The sequence below is a fragment of the Lupinus angustifolius genome, chromosome LG08, assembly GCF_001865875.1.
Source record: "Lupinus angustifolius cultivar Tanjil chromosome LG08, LupAngTanjil_v1.0, whole genome shotgun sequence".
NCBI classification, from domain to species: domain Eukaryota; kingdom Viridiplantae; phylum Streptophyta; class Magnoliopsida; order Fabales; family Fabaceae; genus Lupinus; species Lupinus angustifolius.
This window is the reverse complement of record NC_032016.1, coordinates 8,572,313-8,593,242: the sequence shown is the minus strand read 5'-3', so window position 1 is coordinate 8,593,242 and position 20,930 is coordinate 8,572,313. Positions and strand designations below refer to the sequence as shown.

The 20,930-nt window shown below is 32.0% G+C and overlaps 3 protein-coding genes across 4 annotated transcripts; 1 reads left to right on the top strand and 2 right to left on the bottom strand.

The window, feature by feature from the left end:
- LOC109354898 (protein CHAPERONE-LIKE PROTEIN OF POR1, chloroplastic) lies at nt 4,080–7,649 on the top strand. The gene is made up of 3 exons (XM_019597703.1): nt 4,080–4,485; nt 5,696–6,056; nt 7,295–7,649. The coding sequence occupies exons 1-3, from the start codon at nt 4,153–4,155 to the stop codon at nt 7,468–7,470; spliced, it is 870 nt and encodes a 289-aa protein (XP_019453248.1). The 5' UTR covers nt 4,080–4,152; the 3' UTR covers nt 7,471–7,649.
- LOC109355096 lies at nt 8,657–12,474 on the bottom strand. The gene is made up of 4 exons (XM_019598033.1): nt 11,075–12,474; nt 10,340–10,560; nt 9,869–10,092; nt 8,657–9,783 (listed from the first exon to the last, which is right to left on the bottom strand). The coding sequence occupies exons 1-4, from the start codon at nt 12,057–12,059 to the stop codon at nt 8,931–8,933; spliced, it is 2,283 nt and encodes a 760-aa protein (XP_019453578.1). The 5' UTR covers nt 12,060–12,474; the 3' UTR covers nt 8,657–8,930.
- LOC109354507 (probable protein phosphatase 2C 60) lies at nt 15,401–19,878 on the bottom strand. 2 transcript variants are annotated; one of them, XM_019597065.1, is made up of 6 exons: nt 19,495–19,878; nt 18,529–18,991; nt 17,576–17,943; nt 16,695–16,931; nt 16,450–16,529; nt 15,863–15,972 (listed from the first exon to the last, which is right to left on the bottom strand). In XM_019597065.1, the coding sequence occupies exons 2-5, from the start codon at nt 18,845–18,847 to the stop codon at nt 16,461–16,463; spliced, it is 993 nt and encodes a 330-aa protein (XP_019452610.1). In that variant the 5' UTR covers nt 18,848–18,991; nt 19,495–19,878; the 3' UTR covers nt 15,863–15,972; nt 16,450–16,460. The 2 variants fall into 2 exon arrangements, with proteins under 2 accessions (XP_019452609.1, XP_019452610.1); XM_019597064.1 differs by lacking the exon at nt 16,450–16,529 and having other exon boundaries at nt 15,401–15,972; nt 19,495–19,872.

Genomic DNA, 20,930 nt, shown 5'->3' with positions numbered 1-20,930 from the left:
CAATCTTATTTGGGAATATTCTTTGGAGCTAGCTCTCCTAAATATATATATTTCTATATGTAAATTGAGGATGTACTTTATCCATGTGATAACCTTGAATTATTTAAGTGTAGTTGATAATTTATGTCCTTTTATTTAATGAAAAATTATTATTTTATAATATTTTGTGTTGTCTAGTGCTACAAAAAATGATAAGTTGTATAGATTCCTTAATAAATAATAATTATCATCAATATTATATATATATATATATATATATATTACAATGGTTGTAGTTTGAAAGGGTTTTAGAAACTAGTCATATAAGAGAGTATATCTTTATGTCCTATAAATTCTACAAAATGTCATGGTTACTTGTATTAAAGAGGAGTTAATTTAGTGATTAGCAAAACTTGAGAGGTGGATGTCTGATTCATCCAAGTGATATTTACTAAGAGGTAGGGCTGAAAACGAGCTGAATCGAGTTGAATTATAGTTTAACTTAGTTCAGCTTGATAATGATTTGTTTAGCTCGAAATTTGATTTAAGTTATTTTTTTAGTTCAAGTTTGGCTCGATTAAAACTCATGAACTGTTGGGTTCAGTTCGAAACAGTTCATTTTGATAACTCAAATAGTTAATTCAATTTTTTAAATAATTATATGTATATATAATATTGTGTATATATAATAACAATAAATATAAAAAATATTTTATATTATATATCGAGTTAGTTCATGAACTTAATGAGTAGAACTATATTTAATTCACTACTTCATTTAATTTATTAACCAAGATTATCTAACTAAATAATGAATTAATTCACTTCATTGTTACCGAAAGTTAACAAACACAATATCTAAATGAGATTTGTCCTTATGCTAAGGATACCGAGAAAATAAAAGAAAAATGATTAAGTTGGTTACTGTAAGTGAAAAAGACTTTTTTTCGTAGAGATAAAAATTATTAGAATGATCTCTTCATCTTGAAATGAATTACTCTCTTTAGCTATCGTTTGATAAACATTCTTGGTACAAGAAAATATGATATGAATTTACAATATTAATATATACAAATATATATCATTCATATTTTAACAATCATTAGTTTTAAACAAAATTGATATAAATAAGTGGTTGTCTTTTAACTAAGAATGTAAAAAACACTTAATATTGTTTGTGTTAATGATGTTTGTACTTATAAGTTCAAAAAATCAATGAACCACACCCATGCCAATACAATATCTTAATTATATGGACATATAATTGAACCCATCAACATCACTCAAATTAAGTCATAATTTTCAACCTTCAATGTTGTAGTTGTTATAATTATAATAACTAAATTATATGTTTGAAACCCACATTTAATTATTACTGGGGTGTTAAAGATATTTTTGTGTCTATCAATCTACATTTTTATTTTATGTTATTAAATATTTTATTTTAGCGAATTATAATATATTTTTTGTACTCATGTACGTTATATGTTAAAAAAATTATGTATTTATTATAATATAATTTAAAGTGAGATAAATGATTATTATGTTAATGACAATTATTTATGATTATATAATATTGACGTGTCGATAGACACTTCCTACTGACCGACCCACGTTCTTATTTTATGATATTAAATATTTTTATTATGTATTCAATAAGACAATTAAATGATTATTTATTATAATGTCTAATTTAATGTAAGATAGATAATCATTGCATCATTGGTATTTATTTAAGATTAAATGATTTTTTTTTAATTTAAAACAATATTAAGATTAAAATTGGAAATCTGAAATTATGACATAGTGATAATTACACTATATAGATATAAATATATAATCTGATATATATATATATATATATATATATATATATATATATATATATATATATATATATATATATATATATATATATATATATATATATATATATATATATATATATATATATATATATATATATATATATATATATATATATATATATATATATATATATATATATATATATATATATATATATATATATATATCAGATTATATATTTATATCTATATAGTGTAATTATCACTATGTCATAATTTCAGATTTCCAATTTTAATCTTAATATTGTTTTAAATTAAAAAAAAATCATTTAATCTTAAATAAATACCAATGATGCAATGATTATCTATCTTACATTAAATTAGACATTATAATAAATAATCATTTAATTGTCTTATTGAATACATAATAAAAATATTTAATATCATAAAATAAGAACGTGGGTCGGTCAGTAGGAAGTGTCTATCGACACGTCAATATTATATAATCATAAATAATTGTCATTAACATAATAATCATTTATCTCACTTTAAATTATATTATAATAAATACATAATTTTTTTAACATATAACGTACATGAGTACAAAAAATATATTATAATTCGCTAAAATAAAATATTTAATAACATAAAATAAAAATGTAGATTGATAGACACAAAAATATCTTTAACACCCCAGTAATAATTAAATGTGGGTTTCAAACATATAATTTAGTTATTATAATTATAACAACTACAACATTGAAGGTTGAAAATTATGACTTAATTTGAGTGATGTTGATGGGTTCAATTATATGTCCATATAATTAAGATATTGTATTGGCATGGGTGTGGTTCATTGATTTTTTGAACTTATAAGTACAAACATCATTAACACAAACAATATTAAGTGTTTTTTACATTCTTAGTTAAAAGACAACCACTTATTTATATCAATTTTGTTTAAAACTAATGATTGTTAAAATATGAATGATATATATTTGTATATATTAATATTGTAAATTCATATCATATTTTCTTGTACCAAGAATGTTTATCAAACGATAGCTAAAGAGAGTAATTCATTTCAAGATGAAGAGATCATTCTAATAATTTTTATCTCTACGAAAAAAAGTCTTTTTCACTTACAGTAACCAACTTAATCATTTTTCTTTTATTTTCTCGGTATCCTTAGCATAAGGACAAATCTCATTTAGATATTGTGTTTGTTAACTTTCGGTAACAATGAAGTGAATTAATTCATTATTTAGTTAGATAATCTTGGTTAATAAATTAAATGAAGTAGTGAATTAAATATAGTTCTACTCATTAAGTTCATGAACTAACTCGATATATAATATAAAATATTTTTTATATTTATTGTTATTATATATACACAATATTATATATACATATAATTATTTAAAAAATTGAATTAACTATTTGAGTTATCAAAATGAACTGTTTCGAACTGAACCCAACAGTTCATGAGTTTTAATCGAGCCAAACTTGAACTAAAAAAATAACTTAAATCAAATTTCGAGCTAAACAAATCATTATCAAGCTGAACTAAGTTAAACTATAATTCAACTCGATTCAGCTCGTTTTCAGCCCTACCTCTTAGTAAATATCACTTGGATGAATCAGACATCCACCTCTCAAGTTTTGCTAATCACTAAATTAACTCCTCTTTAATACAAGTAACCATGACATTTTGTAGAATTTATAGGACATAAAGATATACTCTCTTATATGACTAGTTTCTAAAACCCTTTCAAACTACAACCATTGTAATATATATATATATATATATATATAATATTGATGATAATTATTAGGAATATAGTATTAATGATAACTGGAGTAAAAAAAATCATGTATGAATTTTAGTTACTATTTTCATATAGATATGGCGATAATTACACCATATAGTAAAAAATCATGTATGAGTTATGGTACTATATGGTGATAATTACACCTTATAGATGTAAATATACGTATGAGTTATAGAATATGAGTAGATGAGGTTGATTTGAGAGGGTGAAGCAACAAGTGTCCTCTCAACAAAAAAGTGATTGTTTAGTATAGGTGTTAGTATTTTCGGTTTCGACATGTATCCACATACCGGAGAGAATTCTGTTAGAGTCAAAAACATCTATAAATATTTAAGTTAATTATATTAACGAATATTTTTATCTACAAGACTCGAATCGAAATTTTAACAATTAAATCAGGTACCACTTGAATCAACACATGTTTGATTGATATTGTGTTAGTGTTACGGTTAAAGTTACTATTTTCATTATTTCATTACACACTCTCTCTCTCTATTTCTATTCCAAGCCTCACATTTCATTTCTCTCACAACATGGCTTTCACTTTCTCCCTCCGCCTCAACCGTATCCACACCGGTTCACCCTTCTTCAGACACCCGCTTCGACGCTTCACCGCTCCTCCCATCGCTAACCCAATCTCAACCGAACCATGGCGAGCCGTAAAGCGAGGTGCTTTAACCACCAGAACAGTGGTTGCACCGGTTCAAGCTGGGTCTAGAGCCGATGACTCTGCACCGTTCGAGATGTCGCTGGAGAACGCGTTGAAGCTGTTGGGTGTGTCAGAAGGTGCTTCCTTTGAGGATATACTACGCGCTAAGAACTCTATCCTCGCTACTTGTAAAGATAATAGCGAAACCATTGCACAGGTTTGTACTTGTTTTTTTGTAGAAAGATTTGAAATTCTTTTGTGGGTTTTGTTTTATGTTGAATTTGATGCTACCCCTTTTTGTTGAATTTGATTATGTTCAATATGGAGTTGGGAATTGGATTTTGCTTCATCTTGGGTTGAGAAGGGAAAAGTGGGAAATTTGGAAGTAAAATTACTTTACACTTGTTTGTTTATGAAAGATGCTTTTAAGTTTTAAGCAAAAAGTTTAATTAAATGTTTATTTAATTACAATAGAGGCTTATTATATTATAATTGTGACCTTTCTAAAAGTGTTTTTAGTTTATGAATGATTAAGCTCTTAATCAGTAAATGCTTATCACATGAGAGCTTATACTTTCTATAAAGTTCTGTTTAACTTTTTTTCATAAGCTTCTTTGATAAGCTTATTGAAATAAGCTAAATAGAGCTTATAGGGAGATCTTAAGCTATTTTCATGAGCTCTTCCAAACACCTTTTCAAGTGCTTACATGATAAGTCCAAAAATGTTCTTCCAAGTACCCCTTTTATTATAGCAAGCATATGAGAAGCTGGAAAGTTGAATGAACTTATTTTAATTCGGGGCCTCGACTTTGATGGTTTCTCTGATTTTCATCTTGCCACTTTCCTTTCTGCTCAATCAAACGGACCCTAAACATGGTTCTGAAACAATAACTGCTTGGGTAAAAAAACATACAGAAATCTCATAGACATGTAGAAAACAACTGAACTTTTATGCAGTTAACCATGAACTTGAACTATGAATTGGCTATACATTTATCGATTAAATATGTTTGACAAATTATTTATCAATTACTCCCTGCTACTTCACCAGGTGGGTTAACCATGAGTGGTTATGATTGCATACGTGTTTGTCATGTTTTTGTGCACATCTTTCTAGCATCTTGAGTAGGCTTTATACTTTATAATATTTTCGCTCTTGTGATATGTGTGGCTATTGGTTACGTATGTAAGTACAGGTTGGAAAAAAAATAACAGTGTCATTTAGGTAAAGATCTTGAACAGTAAGATATGAACTTGCAGTACTATGTTTGTTAGCCATTGACAATGATAAGGTCACCCATATAGGTGGTGATTTCATGTTGCTGTAGAAAGCATTAGAATCTCTCATTTTTAGGCCCTAGTAACCTCTTTCAGAATACTTGATAAATTCTATTACCATATTGATGTGTTTGGTGGGTGTTTTTCAGGTTGAGGCTGCATATGACATGTTACTTATGCAGAGCTTAACTCAGCGGCGGGCAGGAAAAGTAGTGAACAGCAGTGTTCGTTATGCTGATGTCAAACGAGTTAAGTCCCCGGCTACAGGACCAATGCCTCAATGGTTGCAATCCACCATTAAAAATCCACCTGTTTCAATTGAGTCACCTGCTGCCACCAGTAATTTAGGGTTACAAGCTGGAGTATATGGTGCTTTAATGGGTTTAACATACATTAATGGGGTTTCTACACCCTCAGCAGCTTATGGTGGAGCTGATGTTCCTGGTCTCATCTTGGCTGGTAGCTTTGGAGCTTCTCTTTACTTCATGTCCAAAAAAAATGTGAAGTTGGGTAAGGAGGTCCCTCATGCACATTGTGCACTCTATTATCATTATTGCAATGCAACCGAATTTTGTTTCATGTTAGGCAATATTCATCAAATGTTAATTTTTTAGAAAGTGATAGTTGAAACTATATAATTTTATTTACTATACATTAATCAAATTATGCTCTTCAAAATCGTCTTATCTCAATGGCTGATCTGTGTTGACTTGTATGCTGGAAACAAAGAGAGCATAGGGAAGTCCGTTATTGGTGGGAGAACGAGAGAAAATTAAAATGACGACTTTTACCTTATTGTTTTCCTTAGTTTAAACTGTAACATTTGATGAAAGCTATACAAATAAAGCAATGAGTGTTTTAAAGTTACTGAAAGTTTGGTTTTAGATTTAAGCAAAGGACATGATGTTGTCGTTTGATCCAATTGGGCAATTCCCTGCTGTGGGATAAGACTCTGTTGTTGTCTAAATCGTTTTCTGAGGTAATTCAAGTTCTATGTGCCTAATGAGACCTTGCATGATCTAATAGTCTGTGAAGGCTACTGAGTTTTTAGCCATTCACAATAGCATCTTGTGTGCCGAACTCCACTTGCATTGTATTGACACCTGGAGCACACAATTAGTGTCTGCCATTGTCTACATTGTTTTCTGAGGTAATTCATGGTCGATCTAATAGTGTGAGAAGGCTACTAACTTATGTTTTTAGCCATTCACAATAACATTTTGTGTGCTGGACTCAACTTGCATAGTTGCATTGTATTGATACCTGGACCACACAATTAGTGTCTTCCATTTCCATGTTATAGCCGGTTGCATATTTGCATTGTATTTATACCTGGAGCACACAATTAGTGTCTTCCATGTTATAGCCAGTCCACCAGTTTTGTTAGAAGGAACGAGGCAAACCCGCTAATACAATGTTGCAATTCCGATGCTGCTAATCTTGATACCTTTCCTTGAGTCCCTCAGATGAGTGCTTTATTTGCCTAACATGGAGATTTTGTCTTTGAAAATGGCCGAGTCTGGAAGGATTAAGAAATGGGAAATAAAGTTTGGTAGTTATCGCTGATGAAAAACTTGACCACATTAACAAATGGTACTCCTGGCTGTAGGTGGTTGGGATTTTTTTTCTAAGTCTTTCAGACCTTTTACCTCTATCATAAGCTCTGTTTAATTATTATTTTAAACTAGCATAAACACAATTCTTTCCCTTTTTCATCTTCCTCTTTTATATTCTGCTTATTTTTGCAGGGAAGGCTACTATTATAACCATAGGAGGTCTCTTAGCTGGTGCCGTTGTCGGGTCAGTTGTAGAGAACTGGTTGCAGGTAGATATTGTCCCGTTCATGGGCGTACACTCCCCTGCTGCTGTTGTTAGTGAAATCATAATCATCTCTCAGTTCTTGGTGTCTCTCTACCTAAGGTAGACCGAAAGACATGGTGTGATCTTATATTCAAATGTTAAACTTGTAATTATTCATTTGCATGCAGCATGATAACACACAAGCTTTTTTTAGGATTGTAAATCATTGCATATTGCATTAAACTTCGAATAGAATGTAGTTCTCTATCTGGGCAAATTAAAAGCATAAAACTTTTATTGGAATGATCTACACTAATGTCAATACATCTTGTTTTTTTTATGGAGCAAGTAATATAGAAAATAACAATAGGGAGTTGTTTCCTTTTAGTTCCCCCTTTAAAGTGGCTTTAACTCTGCTCTATTGCTCAATTTGGTTTTCAAACTTAAACCCAGTGCCTCACATAGAAGTGATTTTCTTAGCCCAAAGGACATATGTCTTATTTGGATAATGTGTGTATCTTTCTGTGTTATGGCCCCTCAGAAAATCTGAATGTTGAAGATATGCTTACATGTTTGTGGTGGAATGAAGTTATGTTAGTCCTACATTTTGGCCTTTTGTCTATAAGCTTTATGATAAAGCATCTGTCTTGTTCATTTTTTGGTGGGTCATAAGCACATGTTTATACTTGTACGTCTTTCACACAAAGACCACACTTCAACCTTTTCAGCATGCAACACAACTTGTGCTTGGATGAAGAATAAATGCTGGGCTTGTATGTATATATAAAAATATTATATAGAAAAATCAAATATATTTTTTGCTAGTTAAAACCCCATATATTCTTATAGTAACTATAGCAAGTACTGTATATAGTGTTAATATATCAAGAATCCAACACAATTATGAATCATCCCCACATTTATTAGCCAGAGTTTGAGGATTCAAATTCAAATCTGTATTAATATTTAATAATTAGGTGGCAGCTTGATTAAGCTAGCTAGATGACTGCATGATTGTTTAGTTATGATAAACTATGGTTTCTACATAGAATAACAATCATTTTGACTTAATTTGCATGTTCAGATCAACTGAATTTATTTATTAATCAAATGGTTTAGTTTTAATTGGGGTATAATATTATTATTTGTTAGACATTTTTTCATGGGCTATCCCATAGCATAGCTATGATACTAACCCATAAACCAGATAGTCAAGTAAATTCTTACCATGATGTCAACTCCAATATTCAGATTTCTGACATGATGCAAGTGATTAATTCACTTGGAGTCATTGTTAAATTAATAATACAGATCTTAAAGGAAACCCTCTTGAATTTCCTGCATTTTCTTGGCTTTCTACTTTCTACCATCTAAATACAAAAAAAGCTGAAATAATGATTCATAATTGACAAACAACACAATGGACACTCCCTGCAGTATTTTACCAATACATAGTGCAGTCAAGTCAACCAATACCTTAAGAATTGATGTCTCAGCGAGCTGCTTTGACACAATACTAAACAAGAGTAATTACATTAAAAAAAACACCCCAAATCCACATTCACCCTCACTAATACCAATACACTATTGTCCAGTTTCACTGTTGCAATTTTCAACATTGCAACCACCCTTTATATACCTTATGTCCCCACCCTTGTCACTATCTTCACTGTAAGTAACAAGGTCATTGTACATTTGTTCTGATGCTTTGGAGAACTCGGTTATAGAATCAAACACTTGAGATAACCCAGATTGCAATCCATGTAATGTGATCCTCCTTGTCTCTTGCATGCAACTGTGGTGCTTCTCCTTCTCTACCTCCAGATTCCTTCTCAGTGTCTCTAAATAATCATTCTTCTCCATCATGCATTCGTATCGATCGTCTGTTCCCATCTCCGATGTCTGGTCGATGACTTGCAACTCAAGCAACTTAGTCTTCGCCTTATATGAACCTGAACATTTTCTGTCCAAGTCTTTCGCTAAGCTATCTACTTTCCGTTTCTGCTGCTGCTCTTCACCTTGCTGAAACCTTAGAGCTTTCACGTCCTTCACGACAGTTTTCAATGCAAGTGAAACTGTTTTTTCGGGTAACTTTTGCATGGAAGATAACCAATCATTGCAAATAACAAGTAGTGCCGGCCCATTAACTTGGAATGGCATGCAAACATTTTTTCTTTTTGAGTAAAATTCAACTTCAGGGACTATGAACTTACTTAGCCATCCATGCAGAGCTTCAACATATGCTTTTTGAGCTGCAGTATACTCGTTAAAGCACTCACGCCAACTTTGAAGCTGAGCTCCAAGCTGATGCGTTGCCATTAGATGAGATTGATTGCAGTACCTTCCATACATGGGACAGGTGAAAGCATTTACTTCAGAAATAATCTTTTTCTGAGTTTCATGGGATTCCAACATAATCTTCCATGTTTGTGTCAAGCTGCATTAGTAAAATGGAAGATGAGAAACCAACAAAACTCATAATTGTAATGTTTGTTTTAGTTTGCAGTGGTATATTATCTCACCCTTTTAGTAGTTCAACAATTTGAGGCTGTAATTCTTCATCTCTCAGTTTTTGAATGATCTTTGAGATTGACTCTGCACGACGAACTGCAACCAAGATCCCAGCATATAGATCTTTCACCGCAGCTCTGGTTTTGTCCATACTTACTTCATCATCTCCTTTCACATTCTTGTTCCTCAACTGTGCACATTTTTTCTCGTAGTTTTTGCGTGTGCTATCTCCAGCCTAATATAATAACAACAACAACACAAATGATAAGATTTTAACAAACAGAATAATGTAACTCTACTAAGCCTATGATGTCAAACACCAATAAAAGTTAAATACCCCCAGAATTACATGTAGATAAGTAGATGCAAAATGCAAAAGAAAGTAACAGTTATTTTGATGCATTCCAGAATAGATGTTGAGGCAGTATCATCATAATAAGAAGATATTGATTCAAATAAAAGGAACTATAAAACTGGTTTACCTTAACCTCATCAAACAGTTTCTTTTCCCATGCATATAACCGTCCTAAGGTTAGTAAATGACTTCCTGAATCCATTCCTCCATAACCATCAAATAGATCATTTTTGTATTCCACCCAAGTCGAAGAATTTTTCATACTTGAAACCACAAGACTCTTGCATGATGATGGCTTAGGTGACATGGACTTCCATGTTATAGCTTGAATGAGTTTGGTTGAGCTTTCTGCATTGAGATGAGATGAATTAAACTTGAAACTGATGCATAGAATCAGCTTGTTAACAAATACAGAGACAACGAAGTGATAAAAACTCTAATGATTATTAAGCTAATTTGGGTAATTGGTTAACATTGATCAATATGTACAATATGAAAATGAGCTATGCAGGAATATGAGAAAATCCAAATCAAAGACAAGGATAAATATAAACTAAGCCATCCAAGATTTGAGTTTACCCCATAATGGAAATGAAAAACAAGTTAACATAGACATAATAATCATATACATTTAGCATGCTGAACTTGAGGCTAATCTAAGTAGGTGACTAGAGCTAAAACAACAATGTGTAATTTTCCATGAGCCAATTACTTACTCCATTGTAATCACTATTATCACTAGCAGTAGTTATAATCTAAGAAACTAAACTGCAACTTCAGTTTGATATTTACAAAAGAAAAAAGCTCAAAAGATTTGTGATATTATAAGGAAGACACATTGAAGTTAGAACATAGAACCCACCTTTTATTTCCTCCAAACTAGAATGAAGGGGAATCATATTAGCCTCCAGCATCCTTGTTACATCCTTGCCAGAATCATAAGCCCTAACAAAATGGTCCTCAATATCTTTCAAAGCTTCAAGCAATTCTCTCCCTTCTTCTGGTGTATCTAGAACTGCATCATGCCCTTCATTTTGTTCCCTTTGGTTGTTCACAGTAGCCTCATCCACAACCACATTCTCTGTTTCAACACCACTCATCACATGTTCCACTGCACCTTCATTATTATTCTTCTCTTCAGCACTAGTATTCACCACCTTGTTCTCAAGCTCTTCTCTTTCAACAACTTCTTCCTCTAACTCTGGGATCCCTTCTTCCTCCCTCACTACCCTTAAATCATCATCCAAGTTCCTTTGGTAGCCACTTACAACTTCATTTCTCACACTCTCAAAAGGGTTGAAGAAATCCCACCCAAAATCTCTTTGTGGAGATGGCATTGAAGGTGGCATAGGCATAGGCATATTCATATTCATATGCATGTAGTAGTACTCACATGGATGTTCTTCAACTTGTTCTTCTCTCTTCCCTTCTTCTTTTCCCTCCACCTTTTCTTCATCCTCTTCCTCAGAAGACTCAGAAGATGTTGTTATAGAAGAAATGCATGAATCACAAGCAATTGTTTCATGCTTTGTTTCTGATGGTGTCTGCTGAAGAAACATGGGGTTGTTTATCACAACATTCTCAGTAGTTGGTGTAGAAGAATGAGTAGTAGTAGAAGAAGAAGAAGGAGGAGGGAAAGTTATGAGGAAAGGTGGTGAAAGAGAAGAATGGCGTGTAACAAAGAGATTAATAGCTGCAGCTACACCATTAAGAGAGTGAAAGTACTTGCAATGTGCCTCAGCAAGTGCATATCTTTTCACAACAGCTACCTTTAAATACCGTTTTCTCTCTCTACATATAGCTACTACTTCACCTTCTTCCTCTAGTTTAGAGGCAACACATCCCATTTTTCACTCGTGAAACTAATGTGTTACTTGGTTCCTTAGTTACCCTTTGGCGAAGTTAGAAAGATGGGGTAAGAAAGGTTCAAACTTGGTGGAATGTGGTGTTCTTTTCCCTGACAAAAAAGGAGGAAACTTTGTTCTTATTTCAACTGGGTTTTAAAGAAAAAAACATAAAAAGATGATTTTTGAAGAAGATAGAGAGTAAAACCATTGTTGTTTTTGAGAGAAACAATGCAGATGAAGATATGGATGGGTTGGTTAGAAATGAGGGATAGAGAGAGTGAATAAGTGCCTTAAAAACAGTACCATTTGTGTTTGCAGAAATATCCTTACAAAAAATGTAACTTGACTATACAGTAGCATAGGAGAGAGAGAGAGAAGGTAGGGGCTCGAGAAAGAGAGAGAAAACAGGCATCTAGTGTTTCCCATTTTGCAATGGGAATGGTGTTATTTTATCCTCACACCGGATGCAATAATATCCGAGTCGGGAACATCACATGTATGTGATGTTAAATGGTTAATAAGAACCTGAGACTTTATTTAAGTGAATGAAGCACCTACTACTTTATTCAAATAATTTAAATATTTGGGTTGATTTTGAGGACTATATATAATCAACAAAACATTGATTCAGTGGTAAAAGATTTCTTTTATTTTAATATTATCAAAATGTCAATAGTTCAATTTTTGTGAATGATATATACTAAAAGGCGTGATTATCCTATAAAGTGAAAGATAGCCTTTGTGGTATAAAAAATATAGAGATATAGAAACTCATATTAGTCTTTAAATTTTATGTGATATGTTAGAGGTCTAAAAATAAATAAAAAAGTCAACATGATTTTCAAATGATAACTGTAAAATTAGTTTTTAAAATTTATCCTAAAACAAATTAATTGTGTGTTTGACAATGCAGGACATATGATAATAAATTAGTCAACCCATTTATTTGATCATGAACAAATCATTAATTATATTTGACTAGATAAGATTTTTATAAAAGTTTCAAGTGTAAGTTTTAATTTTATTAATTTTTTTAGAAGTGTGATTAATCCTTTTAATTAGTTTTTCTTATATGAATAGAATATTTGACATTTTCATTTATTCGATGATAATGAAATCTTACATTACCAGGTCAACACATTTGTTCACGAGTATAATATTTATGCACTAACAGTATAAATGATGATAAAGAATGATGTATATACAATCAAGAATGAATGGTGGGTGATATAATAACAATGTAAAGTGACTTGTGTTTCCACCGGTGCCAAGGTGACCATTATTTTGTTACAAAAAAGAGGAGGCTTGTATATAGATATAAAAAAATAGTTTGATATTATTGAGTTTTTTTGCACAATTAACTTATTATTGAATCCTAATAAATATAAAAATGACATGTAATGTACCAAAAGTATAAAAAAACTCATAAGAATAAATAAATAGAATCTTTGAATATATAGTATTGAAAATAATGCATAAAAAAACAAAAAGAGAGGTTAAATGTAGAGAAGGACAAAGATGCAAATATTGAATGCATTGCAAAAGATGAGTCAAACACAAACTGACTCATTTGACTCAACCAGAGGGTAGTTAATTGGTTATGTCAGTTAAATAATATTTTAAAACGTTGTTTGTCTCTTAATTCTGTTATATATTATATATCTTAAACTAAGTTCTGTTTTAGTTTAGGTTTAACAGAACTGTCACACTTGTCAGAGTCTTTTACATTATATACACGAATCTATCCCTTAGATTAGATGCTTGTAGCCCCACTTCTCATTCTCACCAGATTTTGTCACTCTTTCGGATAAAGGTGTAACCTTGCAGGTGGTATTATCTCTCACGATATTGTACATTAACAAGATGTTGATCTAATAGTATAAAATATTACTTGATTTTTAAGATTAATGGTTCGATTCCTAGGAGGACACTTGTTGATAGAGACAATCACGAACCATGCAAGAACGAACATTCTCATAATTATAAAGTGATGTTTAGTTACTAGCATGATTTTGAGCTCTCATGAATGTTAATATTAGTCTTCCTTCAAATGAGACATACAAGAACGTTAATTCCCATTTCTCTTTATTAAATATGGCATTTTCCCATAAGAGATGCTTACTAATGTAAAAACATTTGACCCAACATTATTCCTTGGAACAAGTCCACCATCAATTTTTATATTCCTTGGAACAAGTCCACCATATGCTTGTTTCAAACATGTGAAAATTGGCGCTATCCAATCAAATTGTTTGTTATTCTAGTCAAAACACATTTATTGAAGCCCAATAACAGGTCAAATATTTAGCTAGATCCGGTCAAAAAAACATTTATTGAACTTAATGTGATATGAGTCAACCAATTGTCCACACTTAGTACCACTCCATGTGTCATGACATTGTGATTGATTAAAAAAATATACTTAAGTTAAAATTTATTTTTTAAGTGATTTCCTAACCAATTAGAAGGTCATGGTACATGGAGTGACACCAAGTATGAAACATCAAATGTGCACTCCTATGAAAGTGGGTCAACACTTAACATGACTTATGATATAATCCGAAAGGTTGGACTTTTAAAGTCCATTTGCGAGTTAGATTTTGGAGTTAAAGCAATGAAATCAGAAAGCTTCAGAAACATAAAATATACTTATGAGATGTCTTTTCTTTCCTTTTCTTCCTCTTCAAAACTAGTATCTCAAACAAATCATTAAGAGTATAAGGCACCCCATTTTAATAGCTCAATTGGTAAACAAGTGGCATGTATGTAAGCATACTTTCTTTTCCTTAAGAAATATTTAGGTAAAGGAATTATGAAAGGGTACCAAAGCCACAATATGGTGGTTCACAAAGCTACCTCTCTATCTCTCACACATGCACATACTAACATTTCATATAGGCATTTCCAACAAATTCTAGCCCAATTTGATCAGCAACATTTTTAATATGTTAAGTTATCTTGAATCTCAGAGATTTCTGTTAAGATTTAAGCATATAAGAATAGCTCAACCCAAAAGACTAGTCTATTAGGTAAGAAGAGTCTCATGGAATATAAGATTGTTGAATTTATCATGTTCGATCTAACCACGAAAACACCTTTAACATCAAAGGGGTGATACCAATAGGGGTCAACACAATTTACAGATAATTAAGTACACCTTAAACATGACTAACATTGTTTGCACGAAAACAAACTATTAAAAGAGACAAAACTCACTTCGATAATAATTACGTCTGCGACGAGATTGGCGACCATAGAAGACACCCTTGGTGGATACCAAAAGGGGTGTGATCTTCCTATCTCCATCATCTCAGAATTATCTACAACTAAGAAGAACTTCTACATCAAGACATTAGCAGTTACATGCAAATAAAACATAGATGATTGCTTACAATCCCGAATCACAATTTGTAAAACAAAAGTTACCAAAGTAGAAGGGGAAATGGCGATAAAGGTAAAATGGTGCCGAGGCAACTCTTATAATGGTGATATGAGGGGAGAAACCTAAACATGAGTATTAGTATCCTAGTAAGTTTATAGTTCACATTCAAAGAATTGAAGGGCTGCTCCACTCATTGCTATTTGAACATAACTATACTCACACAAGAAATCGATTCAACAAACAAAAAGATAAGAAGTTTGATCAGGTACCGCCGATCTCTGTTGGCGTTGTATAAGGTGCCAATGTGTTAGAAGGCAAGTGAATACCGCCCCCTCTAACAGAAATACTAGGGAACTTGACAGTGCTTGCCCTACTCATGAGATTTGAGTCAAGATACACAACAATCACAGTGATGTCATCATGGAAATGCCGACGAACTCCACGGTCAATTTTCTTCAAGTCTGAATATCTCATTTCTCTCTTCTTTGCTGCTTCTTGAAGTGCAAATTTCACCAGCCTCCTTGCACTTCCCTGAAAGAATGATAGAAAATAAAGCATTTATGTATTTTGTATTCTGCTTCTGTCTGAAATTCTTCAGGAACTCGTAATATCCATTAATAAAATAAATGTTATTAAACTTTTTCCAAGCCATGATAAGTATAAACATATTTTATATATCATGCAGCAAAGTGATTTGAGCATATTATATGCCAATATCTTATTCAACCACCCCTCATCTATCGAAAATTATCAAACAGATTTGCTATAGTTACAATACCAATTCACACAATCACATTTGATTTAAGCAGAGTTAAGCTAAAAACATATCTTTTTCGAGAGTTATCCAACTCAATGGAAGGCTTCATATTCCAAAATAAAGTTGTCTTTCAAAGCTGTAAAAGACAATATTTTTTGTTTTAATATAAAGAATAAGATACTGTAACCTAAATAGTAAATACTGCATGATCAACAAAAAAACATATTACTATTTTCATAAGGAAACATGACTAGCTATATTACTATATTGAAGTGACATTCTCTAATGAGTTTGTAGGCATGAATCCACTACTTACAATAAACTTCGATTGCTGCAGATAAAAACAATTAGATCGCGACACTGCTTCTGTTCAACTTAATCAAACAAACTCAAACAAGGCCACGAACTTTCAACTCAAGAGAGCCATAAATGTTTTGAGCTTACTGATAATGGTATAATACTCTATAGTATAGTTGAATTTAAATAAATATCTTACATTGCGAGAATTGTTTCCAACTATATCAACTGCTTCTTGATTGCTGAGGTGCTCCCATAGCCCATCAGATGCTAATATAATAAATTGATCATGTGGCTGCAACTGATGCACTGTTATTGATGGTTCTGAGCTAAGTATTGGCCTCTTGAACGGCTCACGAACTCGGAACTTAGCGTAAAGCGGTTCTCTATTGAATTCAGCCTTTTTCAAATATACGTCACCAATAGATCTAGAAATCTGCAAGGTAAAAGATTTTAAAAGGTTACCATGTAATTCAATCAAGAGAGAGAGAGAGAAGATGTTTTGACTGAAGATTTGTTTGGTACGAGAATAATAAGAATAGAATTAAACAAGTTGTGGTGCCAAAATCTAATGAAGTCGGTGATTGCAAAGCTCGAGAATTATCAGGAAGTACCAAGATAAGAACTATATATGACAAGCTGAAGGTCCAAGTTTCATGAAAGAGAATAAAGACACCAAAACATTAGTAACATCAACTTTCACTGAACATTATAGAAAACATCTCTGTATGTGTATTCAACATCATTCAGCTAAATGCTCGGCCAATGGAATTTGAGTCTTTCTGCTCCTATAGCTTTATAAAAACCTATAGTCGTGATTAAAAAATACCACCCCTTTTACTACTGCACAGCATAGTTCTGTATTTTTGAAGTCATTATTCAAATCCTCAAGACTGAAAAGTTTGATTCCACAAAAAAATGTTAAAAATTAAAATGATATTAAGAGGTCAATGTTTTGAGTTCAGGAATGAAGAAGTGTCGGCCATGATGTTATCTACCGCATGTACGTGTAACACTGGGATATATAAATAGCTAGCTCTAGCAGCAAGGAAGTAATAGCATAAGCTACAGGCTACTTACTTGAATAATGCCCTTCACACGCCATACATTATGCTTTAAAACAACGACGTTTGGATCATCAGGGTGCAAAGAATGCAGCTCCTGTCTTACAGATTCTATTGATGCATTATGTTCTGTTGATAATTGGGTGGCTAAAACCTCACCAGTTGCCTTGACTATGCTTCCTAAAACAGCCCGAGAATCACCAGCATTTGCTACGTAAAGAGTTCCATTACAAATAACACTAACAAGACAGCACGATCCAACAGCCGCAATTTGTGGCTTCACTGACCATTGTCTGGCAACGAGTGACATAAACCCGTCTTCTGTTGCTTGAAATGCCTTGCGAATTACATCCGTTGACATTGATTGTTGCTCTGAAGTAAATCCTGAAAAACAAATTGAGAAATAATATGTTTAATCAATAACCATGTGGAGAGAAACGGTTCAAGACACAGATGAATCTGTAAAAGACAGATATGCAACTAAACAGGTATTCGGACACACAATTTCCTTACTCTCAATTAGTGTATATCTGACACTTTTTTATAGTACCACTACATTGCATAGCTGATAGAATGACAAATACCATGAAGGAAAATCAACACCAACTGCCACTGCTTCTAGCAAAATGGAACCAAAAAGAACAAAACCTCACTGACCTATACTTTTATTGGCATGCCTGGTTTTTCATAAGCCGAAAATCCAGTCTCTTGAATAATAAAACAAGCAGTAGAATACAAACTCTTCTAATCTCTAACACTCGTAAGTAAAAAATGGACCCTGAATGCTTTTCTTCCCTTGACTGTATCTAAGACAATAACATGTAAGCCTTTTATTAAGTTAGAAAGCAATATTAGCTACAAGAGGCCTAGAATCAGAAGGGAGAGGGAAATACAACAAAGCAACAAGAAAAGCTATGCCAATACAGAAAGAAAAGCTTAATGAAATCACTTATCCAGTTGAAAACTTACTTTTGAGATGGTGAAATAGGTGATCATTGATAAACCGCGATGTTTCAGGTCCTCCATGCCCATCATAGACACCAACGAAGGTACCATGAGGGCCAAATTCATTGGAACTCAAACTGCCAGATTCAACCTGGCTTTGATCCTCCAGCAAGTTATTGGCTTGAACCACAGCCATTGAAAATTCACCATGAAAGTGCTGCCCTGAGTCTTTGTACCACAATAGTCCATCTTGTCTACCTCTAGCATCCGAACCTGTGCGTGTGTAAATAACCGAATTTGGCCGAAAGCAGGCCCTGAAAAAGTTCATCAACTGTGATAACATCCCTCATCTCACCAAACTACCCTCAAGGAATTCCACATCTATCAACTACCCTTGAACAATTTCACCCCAAGTTTTTTCATTCACTATGCATACAGTCCTGAACTTCTTACACCAAACACCACAATGATGATGATCCACAACAAACTACAACAACATCAACAAACAAATAAAGATAAAATCAATTATGGTTAAACTCCAAATACAACCTTGTATGAACTAGAAACACCTTAAACAGGCTGCTTAATACAGTTTTTCAAGGGTTGAATGATGAGTCAAACCCAAAAACAGAAATTAGCTTCTTAAATGAAAAAAATTCAACTTTTGGGCTCTTTTTTATCACAACAAAAGCTATATGACCATGAACAGCAGCAAAAGATGAAAAATTCAACAAAAGGCAAATTTGTTTCTTTTTTTCGAATGGTCAAAACCCACTTTTTCATACACAAGTCAGCTAAAAGCATCAAACAGTTCACATTGAAAACAAAAAACAACATGTTTCAGTAATCTCCATAAAATCAAATAAAGACAACAAGTGACTTTTGAATCAAGTATAGCCATAATTGTATATCAAAAACAACGTAGTAACAAAACAATGGAAAAAGCAAAAGTCAGGAGAGAGAAAGAGAGAGAGAGAGAGAGAGAGACACCCCCACAAACTTGATTATTGATTGGAAGCTATTGGAAAGAACAATCTGGAAAAAGAACAAGAGTGTGAAAAAGTATCAGATCTATGGATCCATCAAAATCAATAGAAAAGAACAAAGTTGACTCTCTTTTTTTGGGTTTTGGATTTTGTTATTCCTCTGGTTTCTGTGTAGTAAGTGGATTGAAGATGAAGAAATTGTTGTTGAAGAAGAAGAAGAACAAGTGCATGAAATAATTAATAATAGGAAAAAATGAAGACTTTAGTGTTGAAAATTATTAGAGCAAGTAAAAAGGCTTTATTTTTTTTTCTTGAGAAATGAGGAGACAAGTCCCATAAAAAGATCAACAATGGAGAACTTGAAGCCAGCAAAGCAAGGGTCCTGCCATGGGCTCCACCAGTGTTTTAAACCATGACTACATAAATCGTGATTAGTTATTGCGGTTGTTGCAATACGTATTGCAGTCATTATGCTGTAAATTATTTTATGATTACAAAATATGTTTAATATTAATACAGTGATGTAGCCCGATATAATTGCATTGCAATCCAAATGTGATTCAATATAATTGTGTTTCAGCCTGTTGTAGTTATATGGTTGTGATTGGATTCCATGATGAGACAAAATCACAAAATTTTGGGAGCATCATATAATGTTATCCACACTATGAAATAGTAGACTCCACCATCACTATGTCAATAGTAAGTTAATGCTAGAAGCTTATAATTAAGAATTATTGTTGACTTTTTAAATAAAGTAATTCAAATGAATTATGAATAATTGAATGAATGTGTATATATCTTTATATTGTCAATATATAGCTTTTATACTAGTAATAATAATAATACACTATATTTATATATTGTTGGCAAGAATAAGGATGATTCAATATGAATATGATGTAAAAATCTAGTACATTTACTATATTTTTTACCATTCTTTTATTTAAATTAAAAATAAATGGCAAATGGAATTTGTTCTTCCATTATGTGATAATTTCTTATGCTTATCCTTATAACTTATAAATTATAGTTGTAATAGTATTAAAATGATAATCAAATCAAGAGATGGGAATGAATAATTCAAAATATAAAAGTAATTCTTAACAACTAAGTTTATCTATAATTATTTCATTATTTTTATTGCTTTTTTGGTAAATGTATACTTTTTTGTTTTGTTTCATTATTTGATATTTTGTTATGCTTATAGTTATAACTTACAAATTGTAGATGTAACACTATTAAAGTGCTAATGAAAATCAAATTAAGAGATAAGAATGAATTTATTCAAAATATAAAAGTATTTGTTGCCAACTAAGCTTATCTATATTTTCCCCTTCTTTTTATTGCTTTTTTTGGTAAATATATACTTTCTTTTTTAGTCATACATGCATCAATGTGTATCAGCTTTTGCATTAGCATGTTAAACATTTATTTGAG

What these genes read in the sequence shown, in the direction of transcription:
- LOC109354898 (XM_019597703.1), top strand. Translation starts at nt 4,153, where the DNA reads ATGGCTTTCACTTTCTCCCTCCGCCTCAACCGTATCCACACCGGTTCA. An exon ending in ATAGCGAAACCATTGCACAG is followed by an intron (nt 4,486 to 5,695) that starts GTTTGTACTTGT and finishes GGTGTTTTTCAG; the next exon opens with GTTGAGGCTGCATATGACAT. An exon ending in CAAAAAAAATGTGAAGTTGG is followed by an intron (nt 6,057 to 7,294) that starts GTAAGGAGGTCC and finishes TTATTTTTGCAG; the next exon opens with GGAAGGCTACTATTATAACC.
- LOC109355096 (XM_019598033.1), bottom strand. Translation starts at nt 12,059, where the DNA reads ATGGGATGTGTTGCCTCTAAACTAGAGGAAGAAGGTGAAGTAGTAGCT. An exon ending in TAGTTTGGAGGAAATAAAAG is followed by an intron (nt 10,561 to 11,074) that starts GTGGGTTCTATG and finishes ATCTCAATGCAG; the next exon opens with AAAGCTCAACCAAACTCATT. An exon ending in ATTGTTGAACTACTAAAAGG is followed by an intron (nt 9,784 to 9,868) that starts GTGAGATAATAT and finishes TTACTAATGCAG; the next exon opens with CTTGACACAAACATGGAAGA.
- LOC109354507 (XM_019597064.1), bottom strand. Translation starts at nt 18,847, where the DNA reads ATGTTATCACAGTTGATGAACTTTTTCAGGGCCTGCTTTCGGCCAAAT. An exon ending in CCTATTTCACCATCTCAAAA is followed by an intron (nt 17,944 to 18,528) that starts GTAAGTTTTCAA and finishes TTTGTTTTTCAG; the next exon opens with GATTTACTTCAGAGCAACAA. An exon ending in GTGTGAAGGGCATTATTCAA is followed by an intron (nt 16,932 to 17,575) that starts GTAAGTAGCCTG and finishes TTTACCTTGCAG; the next exon opens with ATTTCTAGATCTATTGGTGA.